The 24,810-nt window shown below is 39.0% G+C and overlaps 1 protein-coding gene across 1 annotated transcript; it reads left to right on the top strand.

The window, feature by feature from the left end:
- The first annotated feature begins 11,063 nt into the window (after positions 1–11,063).
- On the top strand, positions 11,064–18,848 carry LOC149236584 (peroxidase 5-like). The gene is made up of 5 exons (XM_089368964.1): positions 11,064–11,282; positions 11,362–11,580; positions 11,685–11,851; positions 14,823–14,827; positions 18,433–18,848. Exons 1-5 carry the CDS (start codon positions 11,064–11,066, stop codon positions 18,846–18,848), a joined length of 1,026 nt encoding a protein of 341 aa, XP_089225090.1.
- The last annotated feature ends 5,962 nt before the right edge of the window (positions 18,849–24,810 follow it).

Raw genomic sequence — 24,810 nt, 5'->3', positions numbered from 1 at the left:
ATATTTACCAAATTAAATAACTAAAATCTTGTTGAATTGAGGCTTCTATGATCCATATCAATTTTATGAGAGATTTTTAATATTTATAGAAATAAAAATTAAAAATGAATAGAAAATAGTTGATACCTCTTTCGTATAACTAAATATTAATTTAATAATCATTTAATTTAATTTAATATTTATATAGGGGTACATATATTTATAATAAACATTAAATTAATTATAAAATTATTATAACTTTTAGGACTCATTTTTATTTTTAATTTAAGATAGTTATACCCCGAGTCCTATCTAACTAGCCGTTTCCCAGTGAAAGTTAGCCATTAGTTAATATAGCCATTGGATGTTCTACTCTGAGTATTTAACATGCATGTTGGATCTGATTCTTCAACTTGTCCTAATGATGAACCACACTAGTGGGTTCGAAACACGTCCACAAATGAAATTTCATGTGATTTAGACCAAAAAAATCTATTATAAAACTAAAATCTTATAAATTCATATAGTAATATCTTATAACTATTATAAATTTATATAATAATAATAGTTTGAAAATAATTAATTATAGAATTTTATATAATAATATATTACTAATATTATAAATTTATATAAAAAGTTTAAATAAAATTAATAATCAATTTTATTATTATAATACTATGACCAGAATTAATAATATAATTATTTATTTATATGAAAAATAGGTTAATTTTTTTTTTAATAGCTTTACATAATTTCCTATTAAGCATTAACAAACATTCAATACGGTCTATAAGGGGGAGATAGCCACTTTATTGACAAAAAAAGGAATATTGAGACTGGCTCTATCAATTCAAAACGCCCGACACTTTTCCAGTATGAATGTCAACCTGTGTCTAACTGCAAAAATATAAATAAAAGCGAAAGATAAAGCAAAATAAAATCCCTCCAACAAGAAAACAGGATAGTAATTCCATGTGATTCTGTCTTGTTCCTTTCTTTTGATGATCAGAGATGGCAGATGGTCAGTGGAAAGAGAGCGCCTGCGGTGAATGTGAACATTTTCTTTGTGCACCATCACATTATATAATTTAGGATAATTATTATTTTAATAGTTTAAATTTTGTATGAATTTTTTTTGGTATATTTTGTAAAATTTATCCAAAATTTTTCAAGGATTTTTTGGAATTAAAATTATGAGTTATGAAATTTACCTAATCAGTTTTGGAAAGAATTTTCAGTGCTAAATTTATTTTTCAATGTTAAATGTATTTGTGTATATCTATTTGTGTATTTGAGAATAGAATTTAAATAATAAAAAACTATGATTTTAACCCAAAAAAATAAAAAAAACTATGTTTTTAACCACACAAAGAAAACATTACTAAATTTATATGAAAAGGTATAGAACATGATAAAGGTAAACTGCACCATTACTATTTGCATCAATAGACATGCCTATTTTAAAGTAGGGTTTTCTAAAATTTTAATTTAATTATCAAAAATTAATAAGTAGATGGTAGGAATTAACCTTTATAAAATATTGATGGAATATTTTTAGAGTTAACTTTTATAAAATATTCATGGAATATTTTTAGTAATAATTGAATGTAGTCTAACTTATTCTTAATCAAAATTCGGAAGACATTATTAAAAACTTGAGTTTAAGTGAGGAAGAGTAGAAGTTTTTCCAAGGCCGAGAGCTAGGGTTTATGCGATCCAGCGCTTGAGACAGGGCTGGAATACCACAGAGTCAGACTGGCAGCATTGTTTCGAAAGGGGCAACTGCTGTCGGACTGGATGGGAGCAGAGGGGTCCAGTGGGACCCCAACGTTTAAGCAGATTGTCATGCAGAAACAGCAACAGAAAATGAAAGAAGGAGTCAGAATAGAGGGAATGAACAGCAAGATGCAGAATAGCAGAAAAAACAAGGAAAAGACACCAATGATGCCTGACAAGACAGAAAACACCTCAGAAGTCAGGAATAAAGAGAAGCAGAACAGAGAAGACACAAAAGACAAAACGGATGCAAAGTCTCAACCCTCAGAAAACGAGGAGGAGCGACCTAGAGAAGACAAAGAGACAAAAAACAAAAGCGAGGTCCCACCGGAGAAGGAGGGGGAGTCCAGCGGGAACCCCAACAGGACCCCTTTGACCAGCAATGCCTGTAAGCCCAAGAAAAAAGACAACCTACGGGTGACAATCACTGACCCTGAAATCCAGGCCTATAGGGAGCACATGGCTGAACATGCCATCATTTGTAAATTTATGGGAGTCTGGCCATCTGAAAGGACTCTGTGCCAATGGATAAGGCAGCAGTGGAAACCGAAAGGAGATGTGCAGTTGCATCTGGGAGCTAAAGGATTTTTCACAGTAGTCTTTACAAGTCTAGAAGATAAGGACAGAGTCTTCGAAGGTGGCCCTTATTTTCTAGCAGCAGCAGGCTTGTATATGAGACCTTGGAAGCCAAACTTCGTCCCGGAAAAGGAATCTTTCACTCAAGTACCGGTCTGGATCAGACTGTTTTCTCTCCCAATAGATTATTGGGGATTGAATGCCTTGAAGCAGATAGGGGATAAGCTAGGCACCTTTGTTAAAGCCTCGGAGGCAACCATGCAGAAAAGATATACCTCCTACGCTAGAATCTGTGTGGAACTGGATGTGTCCGGTGCACTACATGAAGGTTTATGGCTCGAGTACAGGGATGAGGAATATTTTCAGGCTTTAGACTATGAGCAAATACCCTTCAGATGTCGGAAATGCCACGAGCATGGGCATCTGATAAGGGACTGTCCACTGAATAGAAAGGAGGTAGAAGACGAGAAAATACAAAACAACAAAGACAAGAACAACTTCACCAAACCAAAGAACAGGCAGCGCGCAAATAGAAGAAGGACCAATAAAGGTAGCACAGAAAGAAACTACTTCAGTAACCCCTTTGAGATCCTAGATCTTGAGACTGACTCGGAGGAAAAGCAAAATATACCTAATGTGGAGGCAGGGCAAGAAGGACAGGAAGAACCTACAGGGAAAGAAACCGCGGAAGGAGATTTCAATGATGAAATCCACATGCAGGATAGAATAGCAGAAACGGACGAAGAAACAGAGATGTTAACAAGTGAAGCGGGAAGTGAGGATCTGGAGCTGGAAGAGACCCTAGCTATGGAAGGAATGGACCTCACGGCGATTGTAGAAAGTTGGAAAGCCAAAGGGATTGAAGCAGTACCGGAGGAAGAAATCAGGAAGGTCAATGACCTCTTCATTGCACGGCAGAATGCAGTAATTGAGAAACAGAGAAGAAAATTAGGCATCATCAAAGGAAGCAGCCCACACTACAAAGCAATACTGGGAAAAACCTCTGGCTCAAGGCGCAAACGCCGTAGAGGCCGCAAGTCGAGCGGAGAACATCTGCAGGAACTTGGAGAGATGTTGATCAATGCAGGTAAGATTAGGCAGCTAAGTGATTATCCGTCCTTCCAAAGATGTGTTTAAATATGAAGATAGTATCATGGAACGCAAGGGGGATCAACAGCCAGGCCAAACAGAGGATTATGAAGCGGCAAATGCAAAAATACAACCCAGATATGGTGTTTCTTCAAGAAACCAAATGTAATAGAGTCATTACAGATCGGCTGCGAGTTAAGTTGGGAAGAAATTTTGAAGTCCTAGAGATCGAAAGCCAAGGACGAGAAGGAGGCTTAGCTACTTTCTGGGACACAAGAAGATACCAGATTCTATCAGCGGAAGCAAGCAAAAACTACTTAGCACTGGAAGTGCAACCTACAGGTAATTCTATATCTTTCCTATGCATCAATGTCTATAGTCCTCAGAAATTAGAAGACAAGATTAATTTCCTAGAGTCTTTATCCAAATTCATAGAAAGGCACCCTGGCGCTAAATACATAGTGGGGGGAGATTTCAACATGATCACCTCCCTCCTGGAGAAAAAAGGAGGCCTCAGGAAACTAAACAGGGATGCGGAGACCTTCATAAGTTTCATTGATAATGCAAGAATGGTAGATGTATACCCTAAGAGTGGCAAATTTACATGGAACAACAGAAGGGGGGGTGAAAGGCTAATATCTTCAAGACTGGATCGTTTCTTAGTCTCGGAAAACTTAATTTTAGATGGAACGGTAGTTGAGTCGAACATCCTCCCAAGTGGAGGGTCGGACCACTGGCCGATCTCACTAGCGGTTGAGCTTCAGGGTACCCCCAGGAACAAACCCTTCAGGTTTGAAAAGTTCTGGATAGAACACCCCAACTTCCTCACAGTGGTGGAAAAATGGTGGTCAGAACCTCTAGATGAAGAAGGATCCAAAATGTTCAATCTTCAAAAGAAACTAAAAAACATCAAAATGAGATTAAAGGACTGGAATAAAACAGTTTTTGGAAACATCTTTCAGGAGAAAGCTATCATCGAAAACAAGCTGGAACAAATTCACAAGGATGGTGTGGCAGGCTACAGAAATGAAGAAACCTGTGAACAAGAAAAAGAGCTTACTCAACAATGGCACAATAGATGCAAACAGGAAGAATAATTATGGAAGCAGAAATCAAGAATCCTTTGGTTAAAGGAAGGGGAGCAAAACACTAAGTTCTTCCACAGATCAGCCATGGACTACAGAAGTGCCAACAAAATCCTTGAACTAAAAAACAGTGAGGGAGAAATCCTTAGAAATCATAACGAGATATCAGCCTCCCTATCGGATCACTTCAGTTTCATAGCGCAAGAACCAGGGATCAACAGAGAGGAAGCCATCAAAGAAATTACCAATGTCATACCTAAAACCATCACAGAGGATCAAAACTGGGCCCTAAGAAGAACCATCACCATGGAAGAAGTAGAGGAGGCAGTTAGAAGTATGCCAAGTGACAAAGCTCCTGGACCTGATGGATTTACCATCAACTTCTATAAAGCCTATTGGAACATTGTAAAGCAAGACATTTGGGAGATCGTGGAAGACTCAAGACGTTCCAAAACGATCCTAAAATCTCTAAACTCAACTTTCATTGCTCTTATACCCAAAGTGGAGGAAGCTAATACACCAGAAAAATTCAGACCCATAGCCCTTTGCAATGTCATCTACAAGATCATTTCTAAGGTCATAGCCAATAGGCTGAAAGCAATTCTCCCTGGCATCATCTCACAAGAGCAGTCTGGCTACGTGGAAGGTAGGCAAATTCTAGACAATATTTTGCTTGCACAGGAGATGATTCACTCACTTCACTCGCGGAAAGAAGCCGGAATGCTCATGCAGTTAGACCTTTCCAAAGCTTATGACAAGGTAAGTTGGTCTTACCTGGAAGCAGTTTTAGAAGCTTTTGGTTTCAGTAGACAATGGATCAAATGGGTTTTAGCCCTCATAAAATCTCCTAGATATTCCATCCTTGTGAATGGCGCCCCTTCTGCTCCCTTCAGCCCTTCCAGAGGCATCAGACAGGGGGATCCCCTATCCCCATTCTTGTTTGTCATCCTAATGGAAGGCCTGAGCAGATTAATTGCCAAGAAAAAAGCAGAGGGTCAAATTAGAGGTCTGCAACCTATCAGATCCATTCCAGCTACAACTCATCAACAGTTTGTGGATGATACCATGTTACATGGTACTCCAACAGTAAAAGAAGCTTCAGCTTTCAGAGACATTCTCAATCTTTTTAGCAAAGCTTCGGGAATGGAGATTAATTTCTCCAAATCCACCATTTTCTTCTTCAACACGCATCAGGCTATCCAATCTCATCTGTCTAGGCTTCTGGGGTTCAAAATTGGCTCATTACCTTCAAGATATCTTGGTGCCCCTCTTACTCTCAGACCTTGGCAAAAGGCTCACTGGGAGAAAGTCCTAGCAAACATGGAAAGGAAGTGCAAACATTGGACTAACAGGGCTCTGAATTTCGCAGGTAGGTTAATACTAACAAAAGTGGTCTTGCAGGCTATCCCTCAGTACATGCTATCAATTCTTCCTGCTCCAAAAGGAATCTTAAATCAAATGAGAATCATTCAGCGCTCCTTTTTATGGAGTGGAAACAGTGAAAAGAAAAAATGGTCTTTGGTTGCTTGGCAGAAACTGTGTAAACCTAAGGATAGGGGGGGTCTTAACTTGGTTGATCCCTCAGTGGTAAACAGAATCTGCGGGGCCAAAATATGGTGGAAATGGATCTCTGACACAAGCCTACCATGGGCCACTCACTGGAAGGAAAAGTATATGCCGAATAGCACCAATCTAGAACTTATAAGAATGCAGGACGCTCCCAACGGATCACCAATATGGAACCATGCCAAGAACAATAGAAGTATTGTTCAGGACTACAGCTTCTGGGAGATACGTAATGGAACTCAAGCACTCTTCTGGGAGGACGCCTGGCAGCAGTCCCCGAAACTGGACACCCCTCAACTTCTACCCGTGAAGCAAAACTATCAAAATGAGGGCAAATTCAGAGTCAATCAATACTGGAACTCAACCAGTGAAGACCCAGATTGGCGGGAATGGACAGTTTTCAACTCTACCTACAACGAAGACATTCAGGAAACCATTCAAGCTCTAAATCAACAAATCCTCAAAAGGAAAATCCGAATTGCAGCTGAAAATGATAAGCTCAGATGGGGGCCGAAAGGCAACGGTGATTTCTCCCTAAAAGAAGCCAGGAGTATCATAGAGAGGGAAGAGCAGCCTGATACAGTGCCCTGGAACGATAAAGTTTGGGACAGTCTACAATGGCCGAAGGTTAGAACTTTTCTATGGCTTCTTATGCAGAAGAAAACTCTAACTTGGGAAAACTTATTGAAAAAAGGGTTCAGGGGACCTTCCAGATGTCCCATGTGCATGGAGGAGGAGAAAACAATGAATCATCTTTTTAATTCCTATGAGTGGGCTTCCCAGCTCTGGCACTGGATGGAAGAAGTTCTTGGAGCCTCTGATCGGGACAGAGACTCCATTCAAGGAACCATCATCAACTGGAGGAGAAAATTTTCTAGAATCCGAAGAGTTGAAAGTATATGGAAGTGCGCCCCAGGCTTTATCTTATGGACAATATGGAAAGAGCGAAATCGAAGGATATTTCAGGAGGAAGTAAGAAACATAGAATGTGCAAAAGAATCAATAACAATTAACATCAAACAGCTCATACAGACAAAATGTAAAGAAGAACCGAATGAAAAACCTTCGGACCAGGACTTACGCATATTGAAGAGTTTTCAATTGGAGGCCTCCAGCAATCAACCGACTGGGGGAAACAGGTCACAACCCTCACCGCAAATCCTCAGATGGCAATGCCCGCCAGAGGGAGGCCTAAAATTGAATTTCGACGGGGCATCGAGGGGCAACCCAGGAACAACAGGTATCGGAGGCGCAATCCGCAATCAGGCTGGCGACATTGTTCATATCTACTGCAGGGCGCTTGGAGAAAGCACCAACAATGAAGCAGAGTTTGCGGCTCTTGAGCAAGGATTGAAAATTCTAAGAACAATTCGACAAGGGAATGTCATAGTTGAGGGGGATTCTTCCTTGGCCATCACGGCGGCCAAACGCTTACAAGCAGGCACAAGAACCAGTAAAGCCACCAAACATTGGAGGCTGGCTAAAGCTACGGAGAGTATAGCGGAGCTGATAGCAGAAAGGAGAGGTTTGGTTTTCCAAACAGTAAGAAGAAAGGCGAATGGGTTGGCAGATTTTTTGGCAAACCATGGTGCTGACAACCCGAACAAAATTTTGGACAGCTGTTGGCAGGAGGTTAACTGCCCAATCCTCAAGGTGACATGTGCACAGCTGGCAGAGAAGGATTTAATCCAAGCCGATCCAACCTAGCAGGTGAAGGGGTCGGGTTACGGGACCGGATGTTTGATGATACCGGTAAAAGCAGCAATAATAACCAAGGCAACGGAATGACAGGACATCTCTGGCGGTGGAATGCCTGGCGGCGGCAGGCCAGCCAAACGAGTGATCATTACAGATCGAACCACAGAGCTTATAGCATCAGCAGTATCAGAATTAAGACACATGGAAGGGATCCGTATGGGGAGGCATCAATAACATTTATGGTGATATCTAAAGAGGCGGGCTGGCTCGAGGCAATGCACAGGAAGACCAAGCATGCAGGCAAACAGGGTTTTTCAAACACCACTATTAACCATAGCAACAGATCTAACGTACAGGACACTTGGCATATTCTCAATTGGATGATGCGCAGCCACTTTCATTCCAATTCGACCTGCAGCGGCCTAGCTTGTGCGAACCTCAATCAAATTTATTGCAACAGTACTCACACTTCTAGCGGAATTATGACAAACCTCAGGAGGGCTCACAAACGAAAACACTATAAATCTGAGGGCAGACACCCTATTTTCTCCACAGTTTCTCATCATAGGGTCGAGCACGCATCTGTGAACGGCAATTGTATTAGTTGGGAGGAGCACAGAGAGTTAGATATGGAAGCGGGAGATTGCCGTTGTGCTGCTGCAAATCGGGACTTCCAAGAGGCGAAGAGGGCCTATGAAACCCGCACGGCAACTAAGAACAAACGAAAAGTTGCTGAACTGGAAGCCAAGGCTAAGCAGGAGGAAGAGGGGCGCACGGAGGAGGAGATTGCAGAGGAGGTAGATTGGATGAAGGATCCGGGCACCCCCTCGAAGAGGGCAACTCAGTTTGTTAGAACAAAAGCAGAGAGTTGGCGAACCAAGACTCTCATCGCCAAAGCTCTGGAATCGATCGAGAAGGAAAAGGAGAAAATTGTAACTGAGGTGAACCTCACGGAGGCTCAAATGGCAAAGATAATCGACTACAACAGTTCGCTGGACGGCCGAATCACCACTGTGCATGAGGCTGTTCAGACAGTCAACAGAAAGCTTACTCTGCTCATCAGGCTCCTGAGGGATACTGTAAACCCAGCGCCCGTTACTCCGCAGCCGGCCACAACTGAGGTGCAGGAGAACGAACCAATTGAAGCCATGCAAGCAAGAATGGACAAACATATGCGGGAGATGGGTCTGGACACCATCAGTCAGATGGGCAAGTTTATCTAGGGTAGTCACTTCTGATGTTTCCTTCGTCTTTATCTATGTTTCGGCCTCAGTCTATCTATGTTAATGTCATGAACTGTAATGTCTCGGCAGTATCGTTTTTAGGCACAAGTTTAGCTCGGGCCACCCTGCGCGGTGTGCATTTTGCAGTCTCTTTTTTCTAAATTCTCTGAGCAGGTGATAAGTTATGATCTATTGTACATCCCTGCTCTCGATATGCTTCGGCGGTTTTTTTGTACTATATTTTGTATTTTAATATAAACATCTGACTTACACAAAAAAAAAAAAAAAAAAAAAACTTGAGTTTAAGTTATTTAAACTTGAGCATTTTAGGGGTTTTTTCAGGGTGCTTAATCCATTTATGCATTCAAATTTACATTTTAAACAACAAAAAATTACATTCTTTCTTAAAATAATTTTAGGAGATTTTGATGAAAAAATCTATTTTATATATAAATTATATTATGTCCTAATAATCATGATAAGTAAAATATTTTTATTAATAATTAAAAAAATAAAATTTATTTAAAAATAATTAGATCAATTTTATTTTTCATATTAATTTAAAATTATTAAATAATTAAAATTAAATAAATATAAAATATTTTAAATATTTTTTTTAACATATATTAATAATCTATTCTCCATGATAAGTCAGAGTGGATGGCTCGAAAATTCTAACGATTAAAAATGCGATGATTCCTGAAAACACTCTACATACAATATAAATCTCAAAAACCTCAAAACAATAACATATTAATAATATTAAATCAAAATAGTGTAACCAAACGTATTCATAACTTAAAACTCACATAAATTACCCTACCTGAATTTTTTTATGTTAATGATATCATACATATACAATATTGTTACCTACACACGACCCATTTATAAAATATAACATCATGATAAGCAACCTTAACACTCTATAACATCCCGTAAGCCACGGAGGAAAATTTCATGATATCCCAGAAAATCTTACGACCCAGCATCGAAAATAAAGATTATTTAGCAGGCTGCCAGCTTTATTGTGGTGACTCGGTGAGCGACCTGATTGCTTGATAAAGAAGAGAAGCTCTGCCATGGAGTTTTGACTTTGGGACAGCGTGATCCAATCATGGTTTCAAAGTTAATGATCAATAAAGAAGAGAAGCTAGTAGGCTCTATCATGGAGTTCTGACATCGAAGCAGTGTGATTCGTTGAATTCTTCTCCTCAGAATCAGGTAGAGGTAAGAGATGCGAGGTTACAACATTTAATATATTGAGTACTACAATGCAACGTGACGATGGTATGTACTGATAAAATGTAACAACATGACCCCTCCTGAGCTTGCGGGTCGAATCCGAGAAAGGAACATCGTCAAATACGAAGGTGTCAAACAATGCGTGATATGAACTTTCCAGGGCATACAATGACCTTGTCTGAGTATTTAGTGGCAGAAATACAACTCGAAACCGCTTAGATTGACAATTTATTATAGTCGTACATCTATTAAACCTAGGGCATAACAATTAAATGTTTTATATTTTACAACTTCCAAGCGTTTGTAAGGCCATGTTTGTAGAATATAAAATTTCGATGAAAGAAGATGATAATATTTGGATCGTAGATTTTTATAGAATTGTATTTGAGAATTTTCAATCCACATATGAGTTCAAAAGAGAGAATATAAAGTAATGTAAGACTTTTAAACTTAATTTTATTTTAAATCTTAGAAAGAATTTAAAATCTAAAAAAAAAACTAAGATCCAAAAAACTAGTTTAATAATTAATAAATGACTTTGCTAATATCCATTGAATAATGCCATTTACAGACTCAAATACTGTTATATACATCTATAAATACCTAGTGTAGTTTCGCATACATGATTATCTCCCATCTCAGGATTTTGAGTAGTCACTCAGCGAACGATCAACTCCCAGCTGTCATCCAAGGTGAGAACTTCGGTAGCAATAGATAGTCTTTCAGGCGTTATGACTAAGGTTTTCGGGATCAGCATTTGTAAGAAAATTAATCATCGAAATGACTTTTTATTTTCTGCTTTTCTTATGCCGGTTTGTAGGGAGGTGAAATGACCAAGACTGTGTGCAATAAGGCCACGCTCTTTGCCGTATTATTTTGTGCCTTAGCTGGGGCTGCAGTAAGCGACAACCTTGTAGTGGGTTACTACAATACTATTTGTCGAGATGCTGAACCCATTGTACGTCGGGGGGTTAGCAGTGCGTTCCTTAACTTTACTGGAGTAGCTGCTAAGCTTATACGGTTGCATTTCCAAGACTGTTTTGTCAGGATAGGTGTCAAAATTACGTTCGGTAATGTACTTTGCTAGACTGTAAATGAATGAGGCTTTTGAAATACGGATGTGGAACTCTTGCACTTTCAGGGTTGCGATGGTTCCGTTCGGTTCCGTTCTCATCGATTCCATTCCTGGCCAGTTCGTAGCGGAGAAAGACTCTCCGGCTAGCAATCCGAGCCTTGGAGGATTCGACGTGATTGACGAAGTAAAATTGCAGATAGAGGAGGTCTGCCCAAAGGAGGTCTCATGTGCAGATATAGTCGCATTTGCGGCTAGAGATAGCGCATCACTGGTATTGTCTTAAACATCACACATATAATGACCATTAAATTATTTATAGCACAGCATCACGGCAATGCTCAATGCTTTCTAATAATTAATCATTATTGATCGCAGGCATCTCCCATTCCCCTCTCTTGGGATGTTCCGGCTGGAAGAAAGGGTGGAAATATTTCACTAGCTTCCGACATTCCGGCAAATCTACCTCCCCCTACCTTCAATGTAACACAGCTAACTCAGTTATTTGCAGCCACAGGCCTATCCCAGGACGAGATGGTTACATTGTCAGCTATATTTTCAGACCTGCAAATCATTAACATGTTGATGCTAGTGTTGAATATGTAATTTCAACGCAGACGTATAACGCCCGATACCGCTCAGCAAACCCGCCTGAAACTTTTCGGACCACTTTTTGGCGAAGGCAGTTTCCGTATGATCGAGCCCGATGCAATCAAATTTGGGCACGTGTTCCTCCATATACGTCATCATATGTAATATTTCGGGACGTAATGATCAGTCAGATAAGGTCTCTCGAAATCCACCACCGCCGATTGTCTTCATCAATCTCCGCCGTCGATTGTTCCAAGATGCATACGAGCCTGGAGTAAATTGGGCACGTGTTCCTCCATATACGTCATCATATGTAATATTTCGGGACGTAATGATCAGTCAGATAAGGTCTCTCGAAATCCACCACCGCCGATTGTCTTCATCAATCTCCGCCGTCGATTGTTCCAAGATGCATACGAGCCTGGAGTAAATGTTGCGTGGAGTAAAATAAAAGCTTGGTTGACTGCAGACTTTTTTCCATGTCTTGAAAGTAGGTGAATATTGAAGTTTTTATATACAGCACATAAGTTTTTTTTATGTCAAAGGTATGGTGTATTTAAAGAAAGGCATGGTCAGTTTGTTAATTTTTTTTACGCAATGTAATATCCAAAAAAACAAGGGAGCTCGTATATTATGAAATTGTTTTGGGTTTAATATATATGAAACAAAATTGGGCTCGCGTGCGTAGTGTGCCTGTATATCTAGCTTTGCTCATGCGATGAACCTGAAGCTCGCAGCAGTGGAAAAACCAAGGGAGATGCACAGCAGTGCATAGATCAATTTTTTTTAATGTATTGGATTTGCATTGAAATGCAAAAGAAAAGAGCGCACAGGTATTTTTGAAATTGTGAATGTAATGTAAAAGTTTACTGCATATGTAAATTTATTTTTACAGCAGTATGAGTAAAATAGTTTTACAACAGTAAAGTAAAAAGGGGTTTTACAGCAGTAAACCCAGCACAGTAAATTCTCAGGTGGAGACAGAGTTTTGTTAAATGTATTTTTGGTGAATCCCTCTCAGCAAAGAGGATGAATATGTATCAGGCATTTTGTTTTAATGAATAGAAATCTTTTTCTGGGTGTGTAATACTCTGTCATCAGTCATTTTTTTTAATCTTCTCTGTGCAAAAGGATCCTGTGGAAAGAAAACAGAGCATTGCCTCTGTGGAGTTTATTTTGTTTGTTTTTGGGATTTTACCAAAAAAATCCCCAATAGTGGTATCAGAGCAGGCTTAGGCTCTTTGAAAGTGTTTAAGAAGCTGAAAGGAGGAGTCTTTTGTTGCAGCAGTAAATCTTCTCCAGCAGAGTGAAGATACAGTCAACAAAAGATTCAGGTATTCCTCAAAGTTTTCTTTCTGTTACTGTGAAGCAGTCAGTGTTTTAAAATACACAGTCAAGGAATGGCTAGCACAAGCACTAGCATGGGTATGTTTAATACCCAGCTCCCACAGTTCAATGGGAAAAACTATGACTATTGGGCAATAACTATGAGAGCCCTGTTTGCCTCTCAAGATTTATGGGAAATAGTTGAAGATGGTTTTGAAGAACCAGCAGATGAAAATGAGTTTAATAGATTAAATCCAGTAGAGAAGGATTTGCTGAAGAGCAATAGGGAGAAGGATTCAAAAGCCCGTGTGTTGTTGTATCTAGCAGTAGACCAGAGTGTGTTTCCAAGGTTAGCAGCAACTAAGACAGCAAATGAAGCATGGCAAACCCTCAAGACAGCCTATCAAGGCATGGAGAGAGTGAAGACAACAAAACTACAATTGCTGAGAAAAGATTTTAAGAATCTAAGCTTGAAGGAGTCAGATAATATTGACTCATTTTTCACACATGTGATTGGTTTGGTCACACAGATGAGGACTCATGGAGAAATCATTGAAGAAAGGAGGATTGTGGAGAAAATATTGAGGGTCTTACCCTCAAATTTTGATGCGATTGTCACCACCATAGAGGAGACAAAGGCTCTCTCAAACTTTTAAGTTGATGAGCTTCATGCATCACTGATAACACATGAGCAGAGGTTGAATAGAAATGAAAACTCATCTCTAGAGCAAGCCTTTAAGACCTAGAGGTCCTTTGGAAGAGGAAGAGGTCAAGGCAGAGGAAACAAGAGAGGAAGAGGTAGAAGTCAAAACAGAGGTGAAAGAAACAGCCCAGCAAATGCTCAAGGAAGAGGCAGCAATCCAAATCAGAACCAAGGCCAAGGCAGCAGCCAACAAAGAGGACAACATCATGCTCAAGGACAAAGGTATGAAAAATCCAATGTCCAATGCTATTATTGTAAAAAATATGGGCACTATGCCAGTGAATGTAGGAAGAAGCAACATGATATGAACAATAGATCAAATGCAAATGTCACTAGAGAAAACAACAGTCAAGATAATGTGTTGTTAGTTTGTAACATCGCTGAAACAAATAGTGAAGACATATGGTTTTTAGACTCAGGTTGCAGCAACCATATGACAGGAAACATAGCCCCCTTTTCTTCTCTAGATCAGAATATGAAATCAAAAGTTACACTAGGAACTGATAGTAAAATCTCTGTTATGGGAAAAGGAGAGGTAAAAATATTTACAAAGCAAGGAGAAAGGAAAACCATATCAGATGTCTACAATGTCCCTGGAATGAGATGTAACCTCTTGAGTATTGGACAGCTTGTCCATAAGGGGTACAATGTTTTCTTTAAAAATGATGTATGCACCATCATGGATATAGCACCCAGCAAAAGATGCATTGCTGAAGTGAAGATGACAAGGAACATGATGTTCCCTCTTAGAATAAGGGCAGATTTGAAAAACAAAGGAGAAATTGCAGCAGTCACCCAAGAGGCTTTCCAAAGCGTGCCAAAGGATGAAAATTGGTTGTGGCACTTGAGATTTGGTCATCTCAATTTTGGAGGTCTAAATTTGTTAAGCAGAAAAGGAATGGTAAGAGGATTACCATTGATAGAGAAACCGGACAGCCTTTGTGAAGGTTGCATTTTGGGAAAACAACACAGAGAAAGTTTTCCATCAGGGAAAAGCATAAGGGCAAAGGCACCCTTAGAGATCATCCACTCAGATTTATGTGGACCGATGCAAGCTCCATCATTAGCAGGCAGCCAATATTTCCTAACATTCATTGATGACTTTACAAGAAAAACTTGGGTATATTTCCTTAAAAACAAAAGTGAAGTTTTTGAGAAATTCCGAAATTTCAAGGCACTTGTGGAAAACCAAAGCGGGCTGCATATAAAAGTTTTGAGAACTGATAGAGGAGGTGAGTATATCTCCAAGGAGTTTCTACGTTTTTATAGAGAAAATGGAATTCATAAACAGTTTACAGCAAGGTACACTCCGCAGCAAAATGGAGTTGCTGAAAGGAAGAACATGACCATCATGGATATGGCGAAGAGCATGCTAAAGGCAAAGCATTTGCCAAATGATTATTGGGCTGAAGCTGTAAATTGTGCAGTGTATATTTTGAACATGTGTCCTACAAAAGCAGTGTTGAACAAAGTGCCGGAAGAAGCATGGAGTGGGAGAAAGCAAGGAGTCACCCACATGAGAGTTTTTGGATGTGTGGCCTATGCACACATACCAGATCAGCTAAGGAGGAAGTTGGACAGCAAAAGGGAGAAATGCATCTTCATTGGATACAGTGAGGAATCCAAAGCTTATAGGTTGTATATTCCATCCACCAAGAAGTTTTTTGTCAGCAGAGATGTTCAATTCAAAGAGGAAGCTTGGGATGGAAGCATAGAGAAAACAGTGAATGTTAAAAACTATTTGTCTCATGATGAAGATGATGAGGAGGTGGCTGAAATGCATCCCCAAACAGCAGCGCCAACACAAGGGCAGCAAGGGACACCATTGAGGATAAATGAAAGTGCTTCATCAAGCACACCAAATGAAAGAGGTAAGAAGTTCAGAAACTTAAGTGACATTTATGATGAAGGAATGAATTCGTTATTTGCCTTGTATTGTCATGTTGATGGTCCTATTCATTTCGAAGATGCAATCAAAGATAAGAAATGGATAGAAGCTATGGATGAGGAGATGAATGCCATAGAGAGAAACAAAACATGGGATTTGGTTGAGCTACCAAAAGACAAAGAAGTCATTGGAGTGAAATGGGTTTACAAGACCAAGAGCAATGCTGAAGGTAAAATAGAAAGACACAAGGCAAGGCTGGTTGTCAAAGGGTACAAGCAGCAGTATGGAAGAGATTATGAGGAGACTTTCGCCCCGGTTGCAAGAATGGAAATCGTGAGAGCAGTGTTGTCCATAGCAGCTCAAAACAAATGGAAAGTCTACCAAATGGACGTGAAGTCAGCATTCCTAAATGGAGTGTTAAAGGAAGAGGTTTACATTGAACAGCCTCTAGGCTATGAGAAGAAAGGTGAAGAGCACAAAGTGTGCAGATTGAAGAAAGCTCTTTATGGGCTGAAGCAAGCGCCAAGAGCATGGTACATCAGAATAGATTCATATCTATTGGATAATGAATTCGAAGTGTGAGGGAGAATCCACAGTCTACATCAAAGAAAAGGATGGTAAAATTTTAATTGTTATCTTATATATTGATGATGTTATTTTCACAGGTAATGATGATCAGCTCATTGAGAATTTTAAATCAGTCATGAAAGAGGAATTTGAAATGACTGACATGAGTTTCTTGAGATACTTCTTAGGCATAGAAGTAGATCAAAATGAAAAAGGAATTTTTATCTCACAATCTAGATATGTAAATCAAGTGTTGGGCAGATTTAACATGCAAGAGTGCAAGGCAGCAATCACTCCCACAGTAATGGGATTAAAACTCAGCAGAGAGGACAGCAGCAAGGATTTTGATCCTAGTTTGTACAAGAGTATTGTTGGCAGCCTTATGTATTTAACAGCTACTAGGCCTGACATTATGTTTGCTATTAGTTTAATTTCCAGATTCATGGAGAGGCCAAAGGAGGCACATTGGCAGGCAACAAAAAGAATTTTGAGGTATGTCAAAGGTACCAAAATGTTTGGAATTTTATATAATGTCTCAGAACATTCAAATTTAATTGGATACACTGATAGTGATTGGGCTGGAAGTGTAGATGATCGGAAAAGCACTTCTGGTTATGTTTTTCATATGGGTTCAGGAGCCATTTCATGGGCTTCTAAGAAGCAGTCCATTGTAGCATTGTCTACAGCAGAGGCTGAATATGTGGCAGCTACAGCAGCAGCATGTCAAACAGTTTGGATGAGAAGGATGTTGAGGAGCTTAAGCCAAGAGCAGGCAAAAGCGACAGTGATTTTTTGTGACAATAGCTCAGCTATTGCATTGTCAAAGAATTCAATGTTTCATAAGAGAACGAAACACATTGATACAAGGTTTCACTACATCAGAGAATCGGTGAACAATGGAGAAATTGTCCTAGAACATTGCAGGACTCAAGAACAGGTTGCAGACATTTTGACAAAGTCATTGGATCAGAAAAGCTTTGAATTTTTGAGGAAGTGTCTGGGTATGACTGAATGCCCAGCAGTTGAAATTAAAGGGGAGTGTTGAATATGTAATTTCAACGCAAACGTACAACGCCCGATACCGCTCAGCAAACCCGCCTGAAACTTTTCGGACCACTTTCCGGCGAAGGCAGTTTCCGTATGATCGAGCCCGATGCAATCAAATTTGGGCACGTGTTCCTCCATATACGTCATCATATGTAATATTTCGGGACGTAATGATCAGTCAGGTAAGGTCTCTCGAAATCCACCACCGCCGTCCGATTGTCTTCATCAATCTCTGCCATCGATTGTTCCAAGATGCATACGAGCCTGCAGTAAATGTTGCGTGGAGTAAAATAAAAGCTTGGTTGACTGCAGACTTTTTTCCATGAAGACATTTAATGAAAGTAGGTGAATATTGAAGTTTTTATATACAGCACGTAAGTTTTTTTATGTCGAAGGTATGGTGCATTTAAAGAAAGGCATGGTCAGTTTGTTAATTTTTTTTACGCAATGTAATATCCAAAAAAAACAAGGGAGCTCGTATATTATGAAATTGTTTTGGGTTTAATATATATGAAACAAAATTGGGCTCGCGTGCATAGTGTGCCTGTATATCCAGCTTTGCTCATGCGATGAACCTGAAGCTCGTAGCAGTGGAAAAACCAAGGGATATGCACAACAGTGCATAGATCAGTGTTTTTTAATGTATTGGATTTGCATTGAAATGCAAAAGAAAAGAGCAAATGAAATGTAAATTCTCAGGTGGAGACAGAGTTTTGTTAAATGTATTTTTGGTGAATCCCTCTCAGCAAAAAGGATGAATATGTATCAGGCATTTTGTTTTAATGAATAGAAATCTTTTTCTGGGTGTGTAATATTTTGTCCTCAGTCATTCCTGTGCAAAAGGATCATGTGGAAAGAAAACAGAGCATTGCCTCTGTGGAGTTTATTTTGTTTGTTTTTGAGATTTTCCCAGAAAAATCCCCCACAGCTAATAGATGCTAATAATGGTTGAGAGAAAGCATATGTCCAGTGAAATCATGTTCGTGTTGTTTGGGCGAATGCAGGAGCACACACAATTGGTGTCTCCCATTGCACTTCATTAGTCAGTAGGCTCTACAATTTCAACGGCAACAATACGACGGACCCGTCCCTTGATCCGACATATGCTCAGATACTGAAGCAGAGGTGTCCCCAAGGCAGCCCCAGCAACGCCAACACGACCGTGGTCATGGATCCTCAAACGCCACTCATCCTGGACAACTTGTATTACAACGACGTTGTAGCTAAGCGTGGCCTGTTTACATCGGATGCAACGCTGCTTACAGATCCAAACACCAAATCCAGTGTGACTGCAAACTCGGGCCTTAACTTGGTCGGATGGCAGAAAAAATTGGCTGCCGCAATGATAAAAATGGGAGACATTAGTGTATTGACTGGCAACCAGGGAGGAGTCGGGCCAGCTACAGGGTTGCACAGTTAAAATAGATTGGAAATTTCGCTTTCTTTGGCTTAAAATTTGCAAGTTTTGCATTTCTCGACGATTAAATTACATGTATTTCTTTTCACAGCGTGTAGTGGCTGCTACGTTTTTTTCCATAGAATAATAAATTATCGTAAGAATTCTTTTGTCAATTTTGGGGCTGCATTTTATAAATTTTATAAAATGATATCTAAAATAAATAAAAACGATAACACCTATAATATTGAAACATGGTTTCATTGAAATAATATATTAATAAGCTTCACACTTGTAAATATGTGCCTTTCAAGAACCCACTTAGATTCATTAACCCTCGTTGATTGTGATTTGATAAAACGATTTGCCCAACGAAAAAAATATAATAATCATTATATTTTTACCAATATTAATATGTCTTTGATTTCCTTAGAATTAAAAAAAAATTATAATAGTTGTTTAACCAGTATTAATATAGTTTTGATTTCTGAGAAATAACAAAAATTATGATAGTAGTTTTACCTTTAAAGATATAATATTGGGTATAAGTTTTAAGTTTAATAGTAGTTTTATGTTATAATATATAATATATAACTTAGAAAATATAATAATGGTTATATGTTTTAAGTTTAATAGTAGTTTTATGTTATAATTTATAATATATAATTTAGGTAGGTTGGATTTGAAAGTTTATTTTAGGTTATAATATATAATATAAATTTAAGTTTTAAGTTATTTTAATTTTAATATTAACATTAATATTAATAGTAATAGTAATAGTAATAGTAATAGTACGATTAATATTAATTTTAACATTAATAATAATTTAAATATTCAATATTAATATTCACTACTACACCTCCCAGATGTGGGTGTTAACTACAACAGTTACTATGATTAGATAGAGCAGCGGCGGACGGGGCAGCCACATGGCCCCCTGCAACTTTTCCAATGCCACCCTGAATGGCATTCATGGCACCTCGCCGGAGCCATTTAATGCCTGCACTAGTCGAGGCAAGGCCATTACCCACATAACCATGGAACCAGAGAACTTTCCTGTTATTCTGTCCCTGATTCACTATTTCTACTCTCCGCAGGTGGGAGAGCCGAATGAATGGACCAGCACTGGCCATAGATGTTGGCTTTTGAGCTGCATTGATTTGGGTAATGGCTTCCACCATTCCCACACCAACCTCTGCAATTCGGCTCACAACCTCCATCCCTCTGTAATTTCCTCGCATAGCTCTTCTGTCAATTCCTCCTCTGTTCCTGCTGACATTCTCCTTGTTCCCATATCCACCATGGTTCACCATCGTATGCGTAGTTGATGTGGAGGCACGCGAGGAAGAAGTTCTCATTCCCCTGCTCTGCCTAGCCCCGAGTCTGCTTCCCCTGCCTCCTTTGCCGAAAATCCCCACCAGCACAGTTTCGCAGGCCGTACCCAGATACAAGAAGTGGTAGAGGCAGAGCCAACGTCCATAGCTCAGGCCATGAAGCTGCAGCTGTTCGCACTGCAACCTTTCCCCTGCCTCTGCATCCGGCTCCTCACACCACACAGTTTCGGTTTCGCAGCTCTTTGAACCGCCCAGTTATAGTAGTTACTGTCTCAATTACCATCATAGAAGAGACCGAGCAGCATGTTCCCATGGATAATTCTACAGAGCAGGTGAACAGAGCTGGCCCGAGCAGCAGGATTCGGGGCAACAATGGCGAGTAGGAAGCTGATGAAGGTTGGAACAGAAGGCATGGCAAAGCTATTGCTGGCAGTCAGCATGTTGAGACTGGCGTACACAGTTACACACAGGCCTCAGACAGCTGTTTGGGTGACACGTCAGGCCCGCGTGTTGAGGCTTGTAGCATGGAAGAAGGCCATCAGGTGCTGGGACGTGGCGAGTTGGAAAACCCGAATGATTGGGCGTGTCCAATTGTGGAGGAGATCGCTCCGGAAGACTAAGCGCCATGTGTCGTGCCTGCCAGGTGGAATTTCTGTCTTGTTCTTCGTTTAGTTTATGTCTAGTTTTATGTGTCCTCAAGATAAACTGTTGGTCTAGTCACCTTGTCTTGGTAATGATCCGTTTAAATTTGCCACGCCTGTGTTGGTTTTTTTGGAAATATTTTGGACATATTATTGGACTGGTTTCCCCTCTGTTGGGGCAGTCAAAGACAACTATCATGGATGCGTGCTGATTGAGGCCGGGTTCCTTTGCGGCCAAGACTCACTGTAACTACCCTTTTTGTATCATATTAATAGATGATTAGTCTTAGCATATATATATATATATATATATATATATATATATATATATTCACTACTACACCAAGGGTACTTTTAAGATATTTTTTTTTAAGACAAAAGAAATCATTTGTTTTAATTATTTTACATCAAAATTTAATATTAATTGAATTGTCTTAAATATAAAATTTGAGATAAAAACAGTTTGAGACAAAAGCATTTTAAGAAAAATTTTTCTATTTAAGACAAAAATAACTTAAGACAAATATATTTTAAGACAAAAAGTAGTTTAAGACAAAAATATTTTAAGATAAAACCTTATATTTAAGACAAAAACAGTTTAAGACAAAAATATTTTGAGACAAAAATATTTTAAGACAAAACTTTATTTTAAGACAAAAATAGTTTAAGACAAAATTATTTTAAGACAAAACTTTATATTTAAGACAAAAACAGTTTGAGACAAAAATATTTTAAGACAACTTTATATTTAAGACAATGGCCACTTAAGATGAAACTCATTTAAGACAATTAACAATTAAGACAAAAACATATCAATTTAAGAAAATATTATCTAACAACTACAAAATTGACTCTGACAGTGCACCCTAAGTCCACCAGCTTGCGGGCTACTACTATATCGCACCTATACCAACACTGCTATTTCACTTTCCATTCATGTTATCTTATATAAAGACAACGACTTGTTGGGCTCTTCGTTTTGTGGGGGTAGCCGACTTTGAAGAACGTGAAAACTTTCCCTCACAAGATTTCCCAGACATTAATTACTCTTTTGTCCCTTCGATCTTTGTTGATACGATTAGAGACAACTTGTATGTCATTGCATTCGACACTACTACACAGAGGGGAATTTTAAGACAATTTTTTAAGACAAAATAAATCTTTTGTCTTAAAATTTTCAATATGAGGCACTAGTAAAAAAGGTAAAGGATTAGGGGTTCGTCTTTACACTATTGATGGGTTCTTTGGGAAGTAGAGCGATGGAGGGTGACAACAACTAATGGGATTTAGGGCGTTGGAGGCCGACAACAGAGGTGTGTGTCATGAGAGGAGCAATGGAGGCACTTTTGATGAATGTGGATAGGTGGTAACATAGTTGGAGTACTTTTCGGGGTCTCCATCAATTGTGATTTAATATGTGTTTTTTGACTGTTTTATTTATTTTGAATGCTACTTATCTCCATTGGTTGTTGTTATTAACACATTGTTGTGCTGGATTGGAAACATGGATTAGATCCACCTGAAGGATTGTTGAAAAATGCAACAACAAATTCTTATTTTGATTTTGCCTTGATTAAATTGAGAAAAATTGAATTTCCACATCGGCAAACAACTTGGATGCAATTAACTTGTATGACATGGCTTGTGTCACCCATTTTAGTAAATAAATTTGAGTTGGAGGAGTTAGAGTTCAGTTAAACATGTGTGATTGCTAATTTGTAGCAATCAAAGTCAATTATCTCGAGTTGTTTTCAATTAAACTAGTTCTAATTGTTGGAGGAACTAGTGGAAGGCTAGTTATGCAATGGGATTTCAGTCAAATGTAATGATCATCTAATTAACTGATCAATCATCCCAAAATAGCTAGTGCATGCAAAGAATTCAAGTTCCTCAGGTATGGTGAAGATTCCAAGACAGTGTAACATTAGTTGTAGACTAGACTTGAACGTATAGATGTTGCATGCAATCACATGATCAACCTTAGGAATTGCGCAATCCATTTTGGAAAAAAACCTAAATAATAGGGGCCTAATTTCTCAAGGAATTGCACAAGGAAATAGGGGCTCAAGTAGAGGCAGAAATTGACGAAGTTTGGGTTTGGGCTTCTTAGTGAGCAAAGAGATAGGTTATTCACTTACAGGTTGTGCACAATTGAGTAAAGCAATTTTAATACATCTATATTCATCATATTGATGCAAGAAGGCATTGGAGTTTTTAGCAGATTGCTTTCCCTAGGAAAAATATTGTGTGCATGTGTTTTATTTCTTATTGCATGTCTGAATTTTTTGTTCTAAATTGTGAATTAACTTCCGTAGAGCAGTAGAGTTGGTTTGTGTCTTATGATTTTGAAAAAACTTCATGAGCAATTGCAAATCTACACCATAATTTCTACATCATATCATAGCAGGATTCACATTAGAGCAGGAATTTTGAATTTGTTTCTCAGGAGGTTCGAATTTGTAGTTTAGTGTAGCAAGATCTCTTAAGAGTTGAGAATATGACCTTCAACAAGCTAAGGCTAGAGTATGCCTTGGAAGGCAACTCTAATTTCATTGAATGGAAGGATCGCATGGAGGAGTTATTCGATGACAATGGGTTGCTAGAGTACATCAAGAGAGATGTTACAAAACCAGTATGAATCAGATGCCCAAAACCTTGCTCAATGGAATAAAGTTGTAGCCAAGGTGTGGAGAATAATATTGGAGGGAGTATGGGACCACATTGTCAACAATCTCCATGGGAAAGAAAATCCTTATGCAATGTGGTAGGCACTTAGAAATCTGTTCTGGACTAGTAGTGACCACAAAAATTTGGTGCTTAAGGATAAACTTTAAAACTTAAAGATGTAGAAGAATGAATTTATCTTGCAATATCTGAGGAGGTTCACACAAGTTTGTGATGAGCTTGCAGGAGTTGGTGTTACTATTTCAATGGATGACTTGGTAAGCATATCCCTTCTAGGCCTTCCCAAGAGTTGGCATAGCTATCAAGATTAAGTGAACAGGAGGGAGAAACTACTGAATTGGAAACACTTATGGTATGATTTGGTATAGGAGGAAATAAGGCAGAATACCAGAGATGGGACCTCATCTGAGGGCAAGGATGAATAAAACTTTGCATCGGTTGGAAAGGGAAAGAAGGGAAAAGGGAAGAAATCTCAAACCAAACCAAAATCCAACCAAGGGGGAAATAAGAAAGATTTGTCAAAATTAAAATGCTTCCATTGTCATGAATACAGGCACTATGCCACGAAGTACCCATAGAAAAAGGCAAGAAATAATACCTTAGGAGGAGTAGTGGGTGAAGCCTTGGCTTCACAGTTCGACCTTGACTTTACCCTTATCGCATGCATGTCCAACATAGTGATGGGGAGTGTGTGGTACTTGGACTTAGGTGCATTGTTCCACATGACATGGTGTAGAGATTTTTTTAGTGACCTAGAGGAGAAATATCTCTAGATGCACATCGATCTAGGGGATGATGGAAGGTACAACATGACCGGTATTGGTACAATCACCTTTTAGAGGGAGTCAAGCTCCCCTCTCAGGCTTAGGGATGTCATGTTTGTTCTAGGCCTAAAGAAAAATCTCATCTCTATTGCAATTTTGGAAGACCATGGTTATAATGTGATCTTCAACAAAGGAAAAGCATTCCTAAGACACATAGCCATGGGACAGGTGAAGAATATTGAGGTTTGCATGAAGAATCTATATAAGTTAGATTTGGAATATTGTGTTGCATTAAGCACTAAGGAAGAGAAAGTGCAGGGCTGTGATGTAGGTGAACTTTAGCACATAAGACTTGGCCATTTGCATCATGGAACCTTGAATATTATGCAACAAATAGCCACTAGCCTCCCTAAAGGATCACTTGAGCAACAAGATGTATGAAAAGGATGTACCTTGGGGAAGTACATAAAATCTGCATTCCATGATCGGGACAAAAAAGTGCATGCAGTCCAAGAAAGGATCCTCTCTGATGTCTGTGGACCTTTCTCGATAGCCTCCACTG

This window comes from Pinus tabuliformis, chromosome 8 (assembly GCF_031772625.1).
Source record: "Pinus tabuliformis cultivar Carrire ecotype Pingquan chromosome 8, CPIR1, whole genome shotgun sequence".
Classification (NCBI taxonomy): Eukaryota; Viridiplantae; Streptophyta; class Pinopsida; order Pinales; family Pinaceae; genus Pinus; species Pinus tabuliformis.
This window is presented reverse-complemented; position numbering and strand designations above follow the sequence as displayed.

Bases quoted from the DNA above. Each gene is read 5' to 3' on its own strand.
- LOC149236584 (XM_089368964.1), top strand. From the start codon at position 11,064: ATGACCAAGACTGTGTGCAATAAGGCCACGCTCTTTGCCGTATTATTT. The intron at 11,283-11,361 runs ATAGGTGTCAAA...CGGATGTGGAAC, and splicing joins TCCAAGACTGTTTTGTCAGG to TCTTGCACTTTCAGGGTTGC. The intron at 11,581-11,684 runs GTATTGTCTTAA...TATTGATCGCAG, and splicing joins CTAGAGATAGCGCATCACTG to GCATCTCCCATTCCCCTCTC.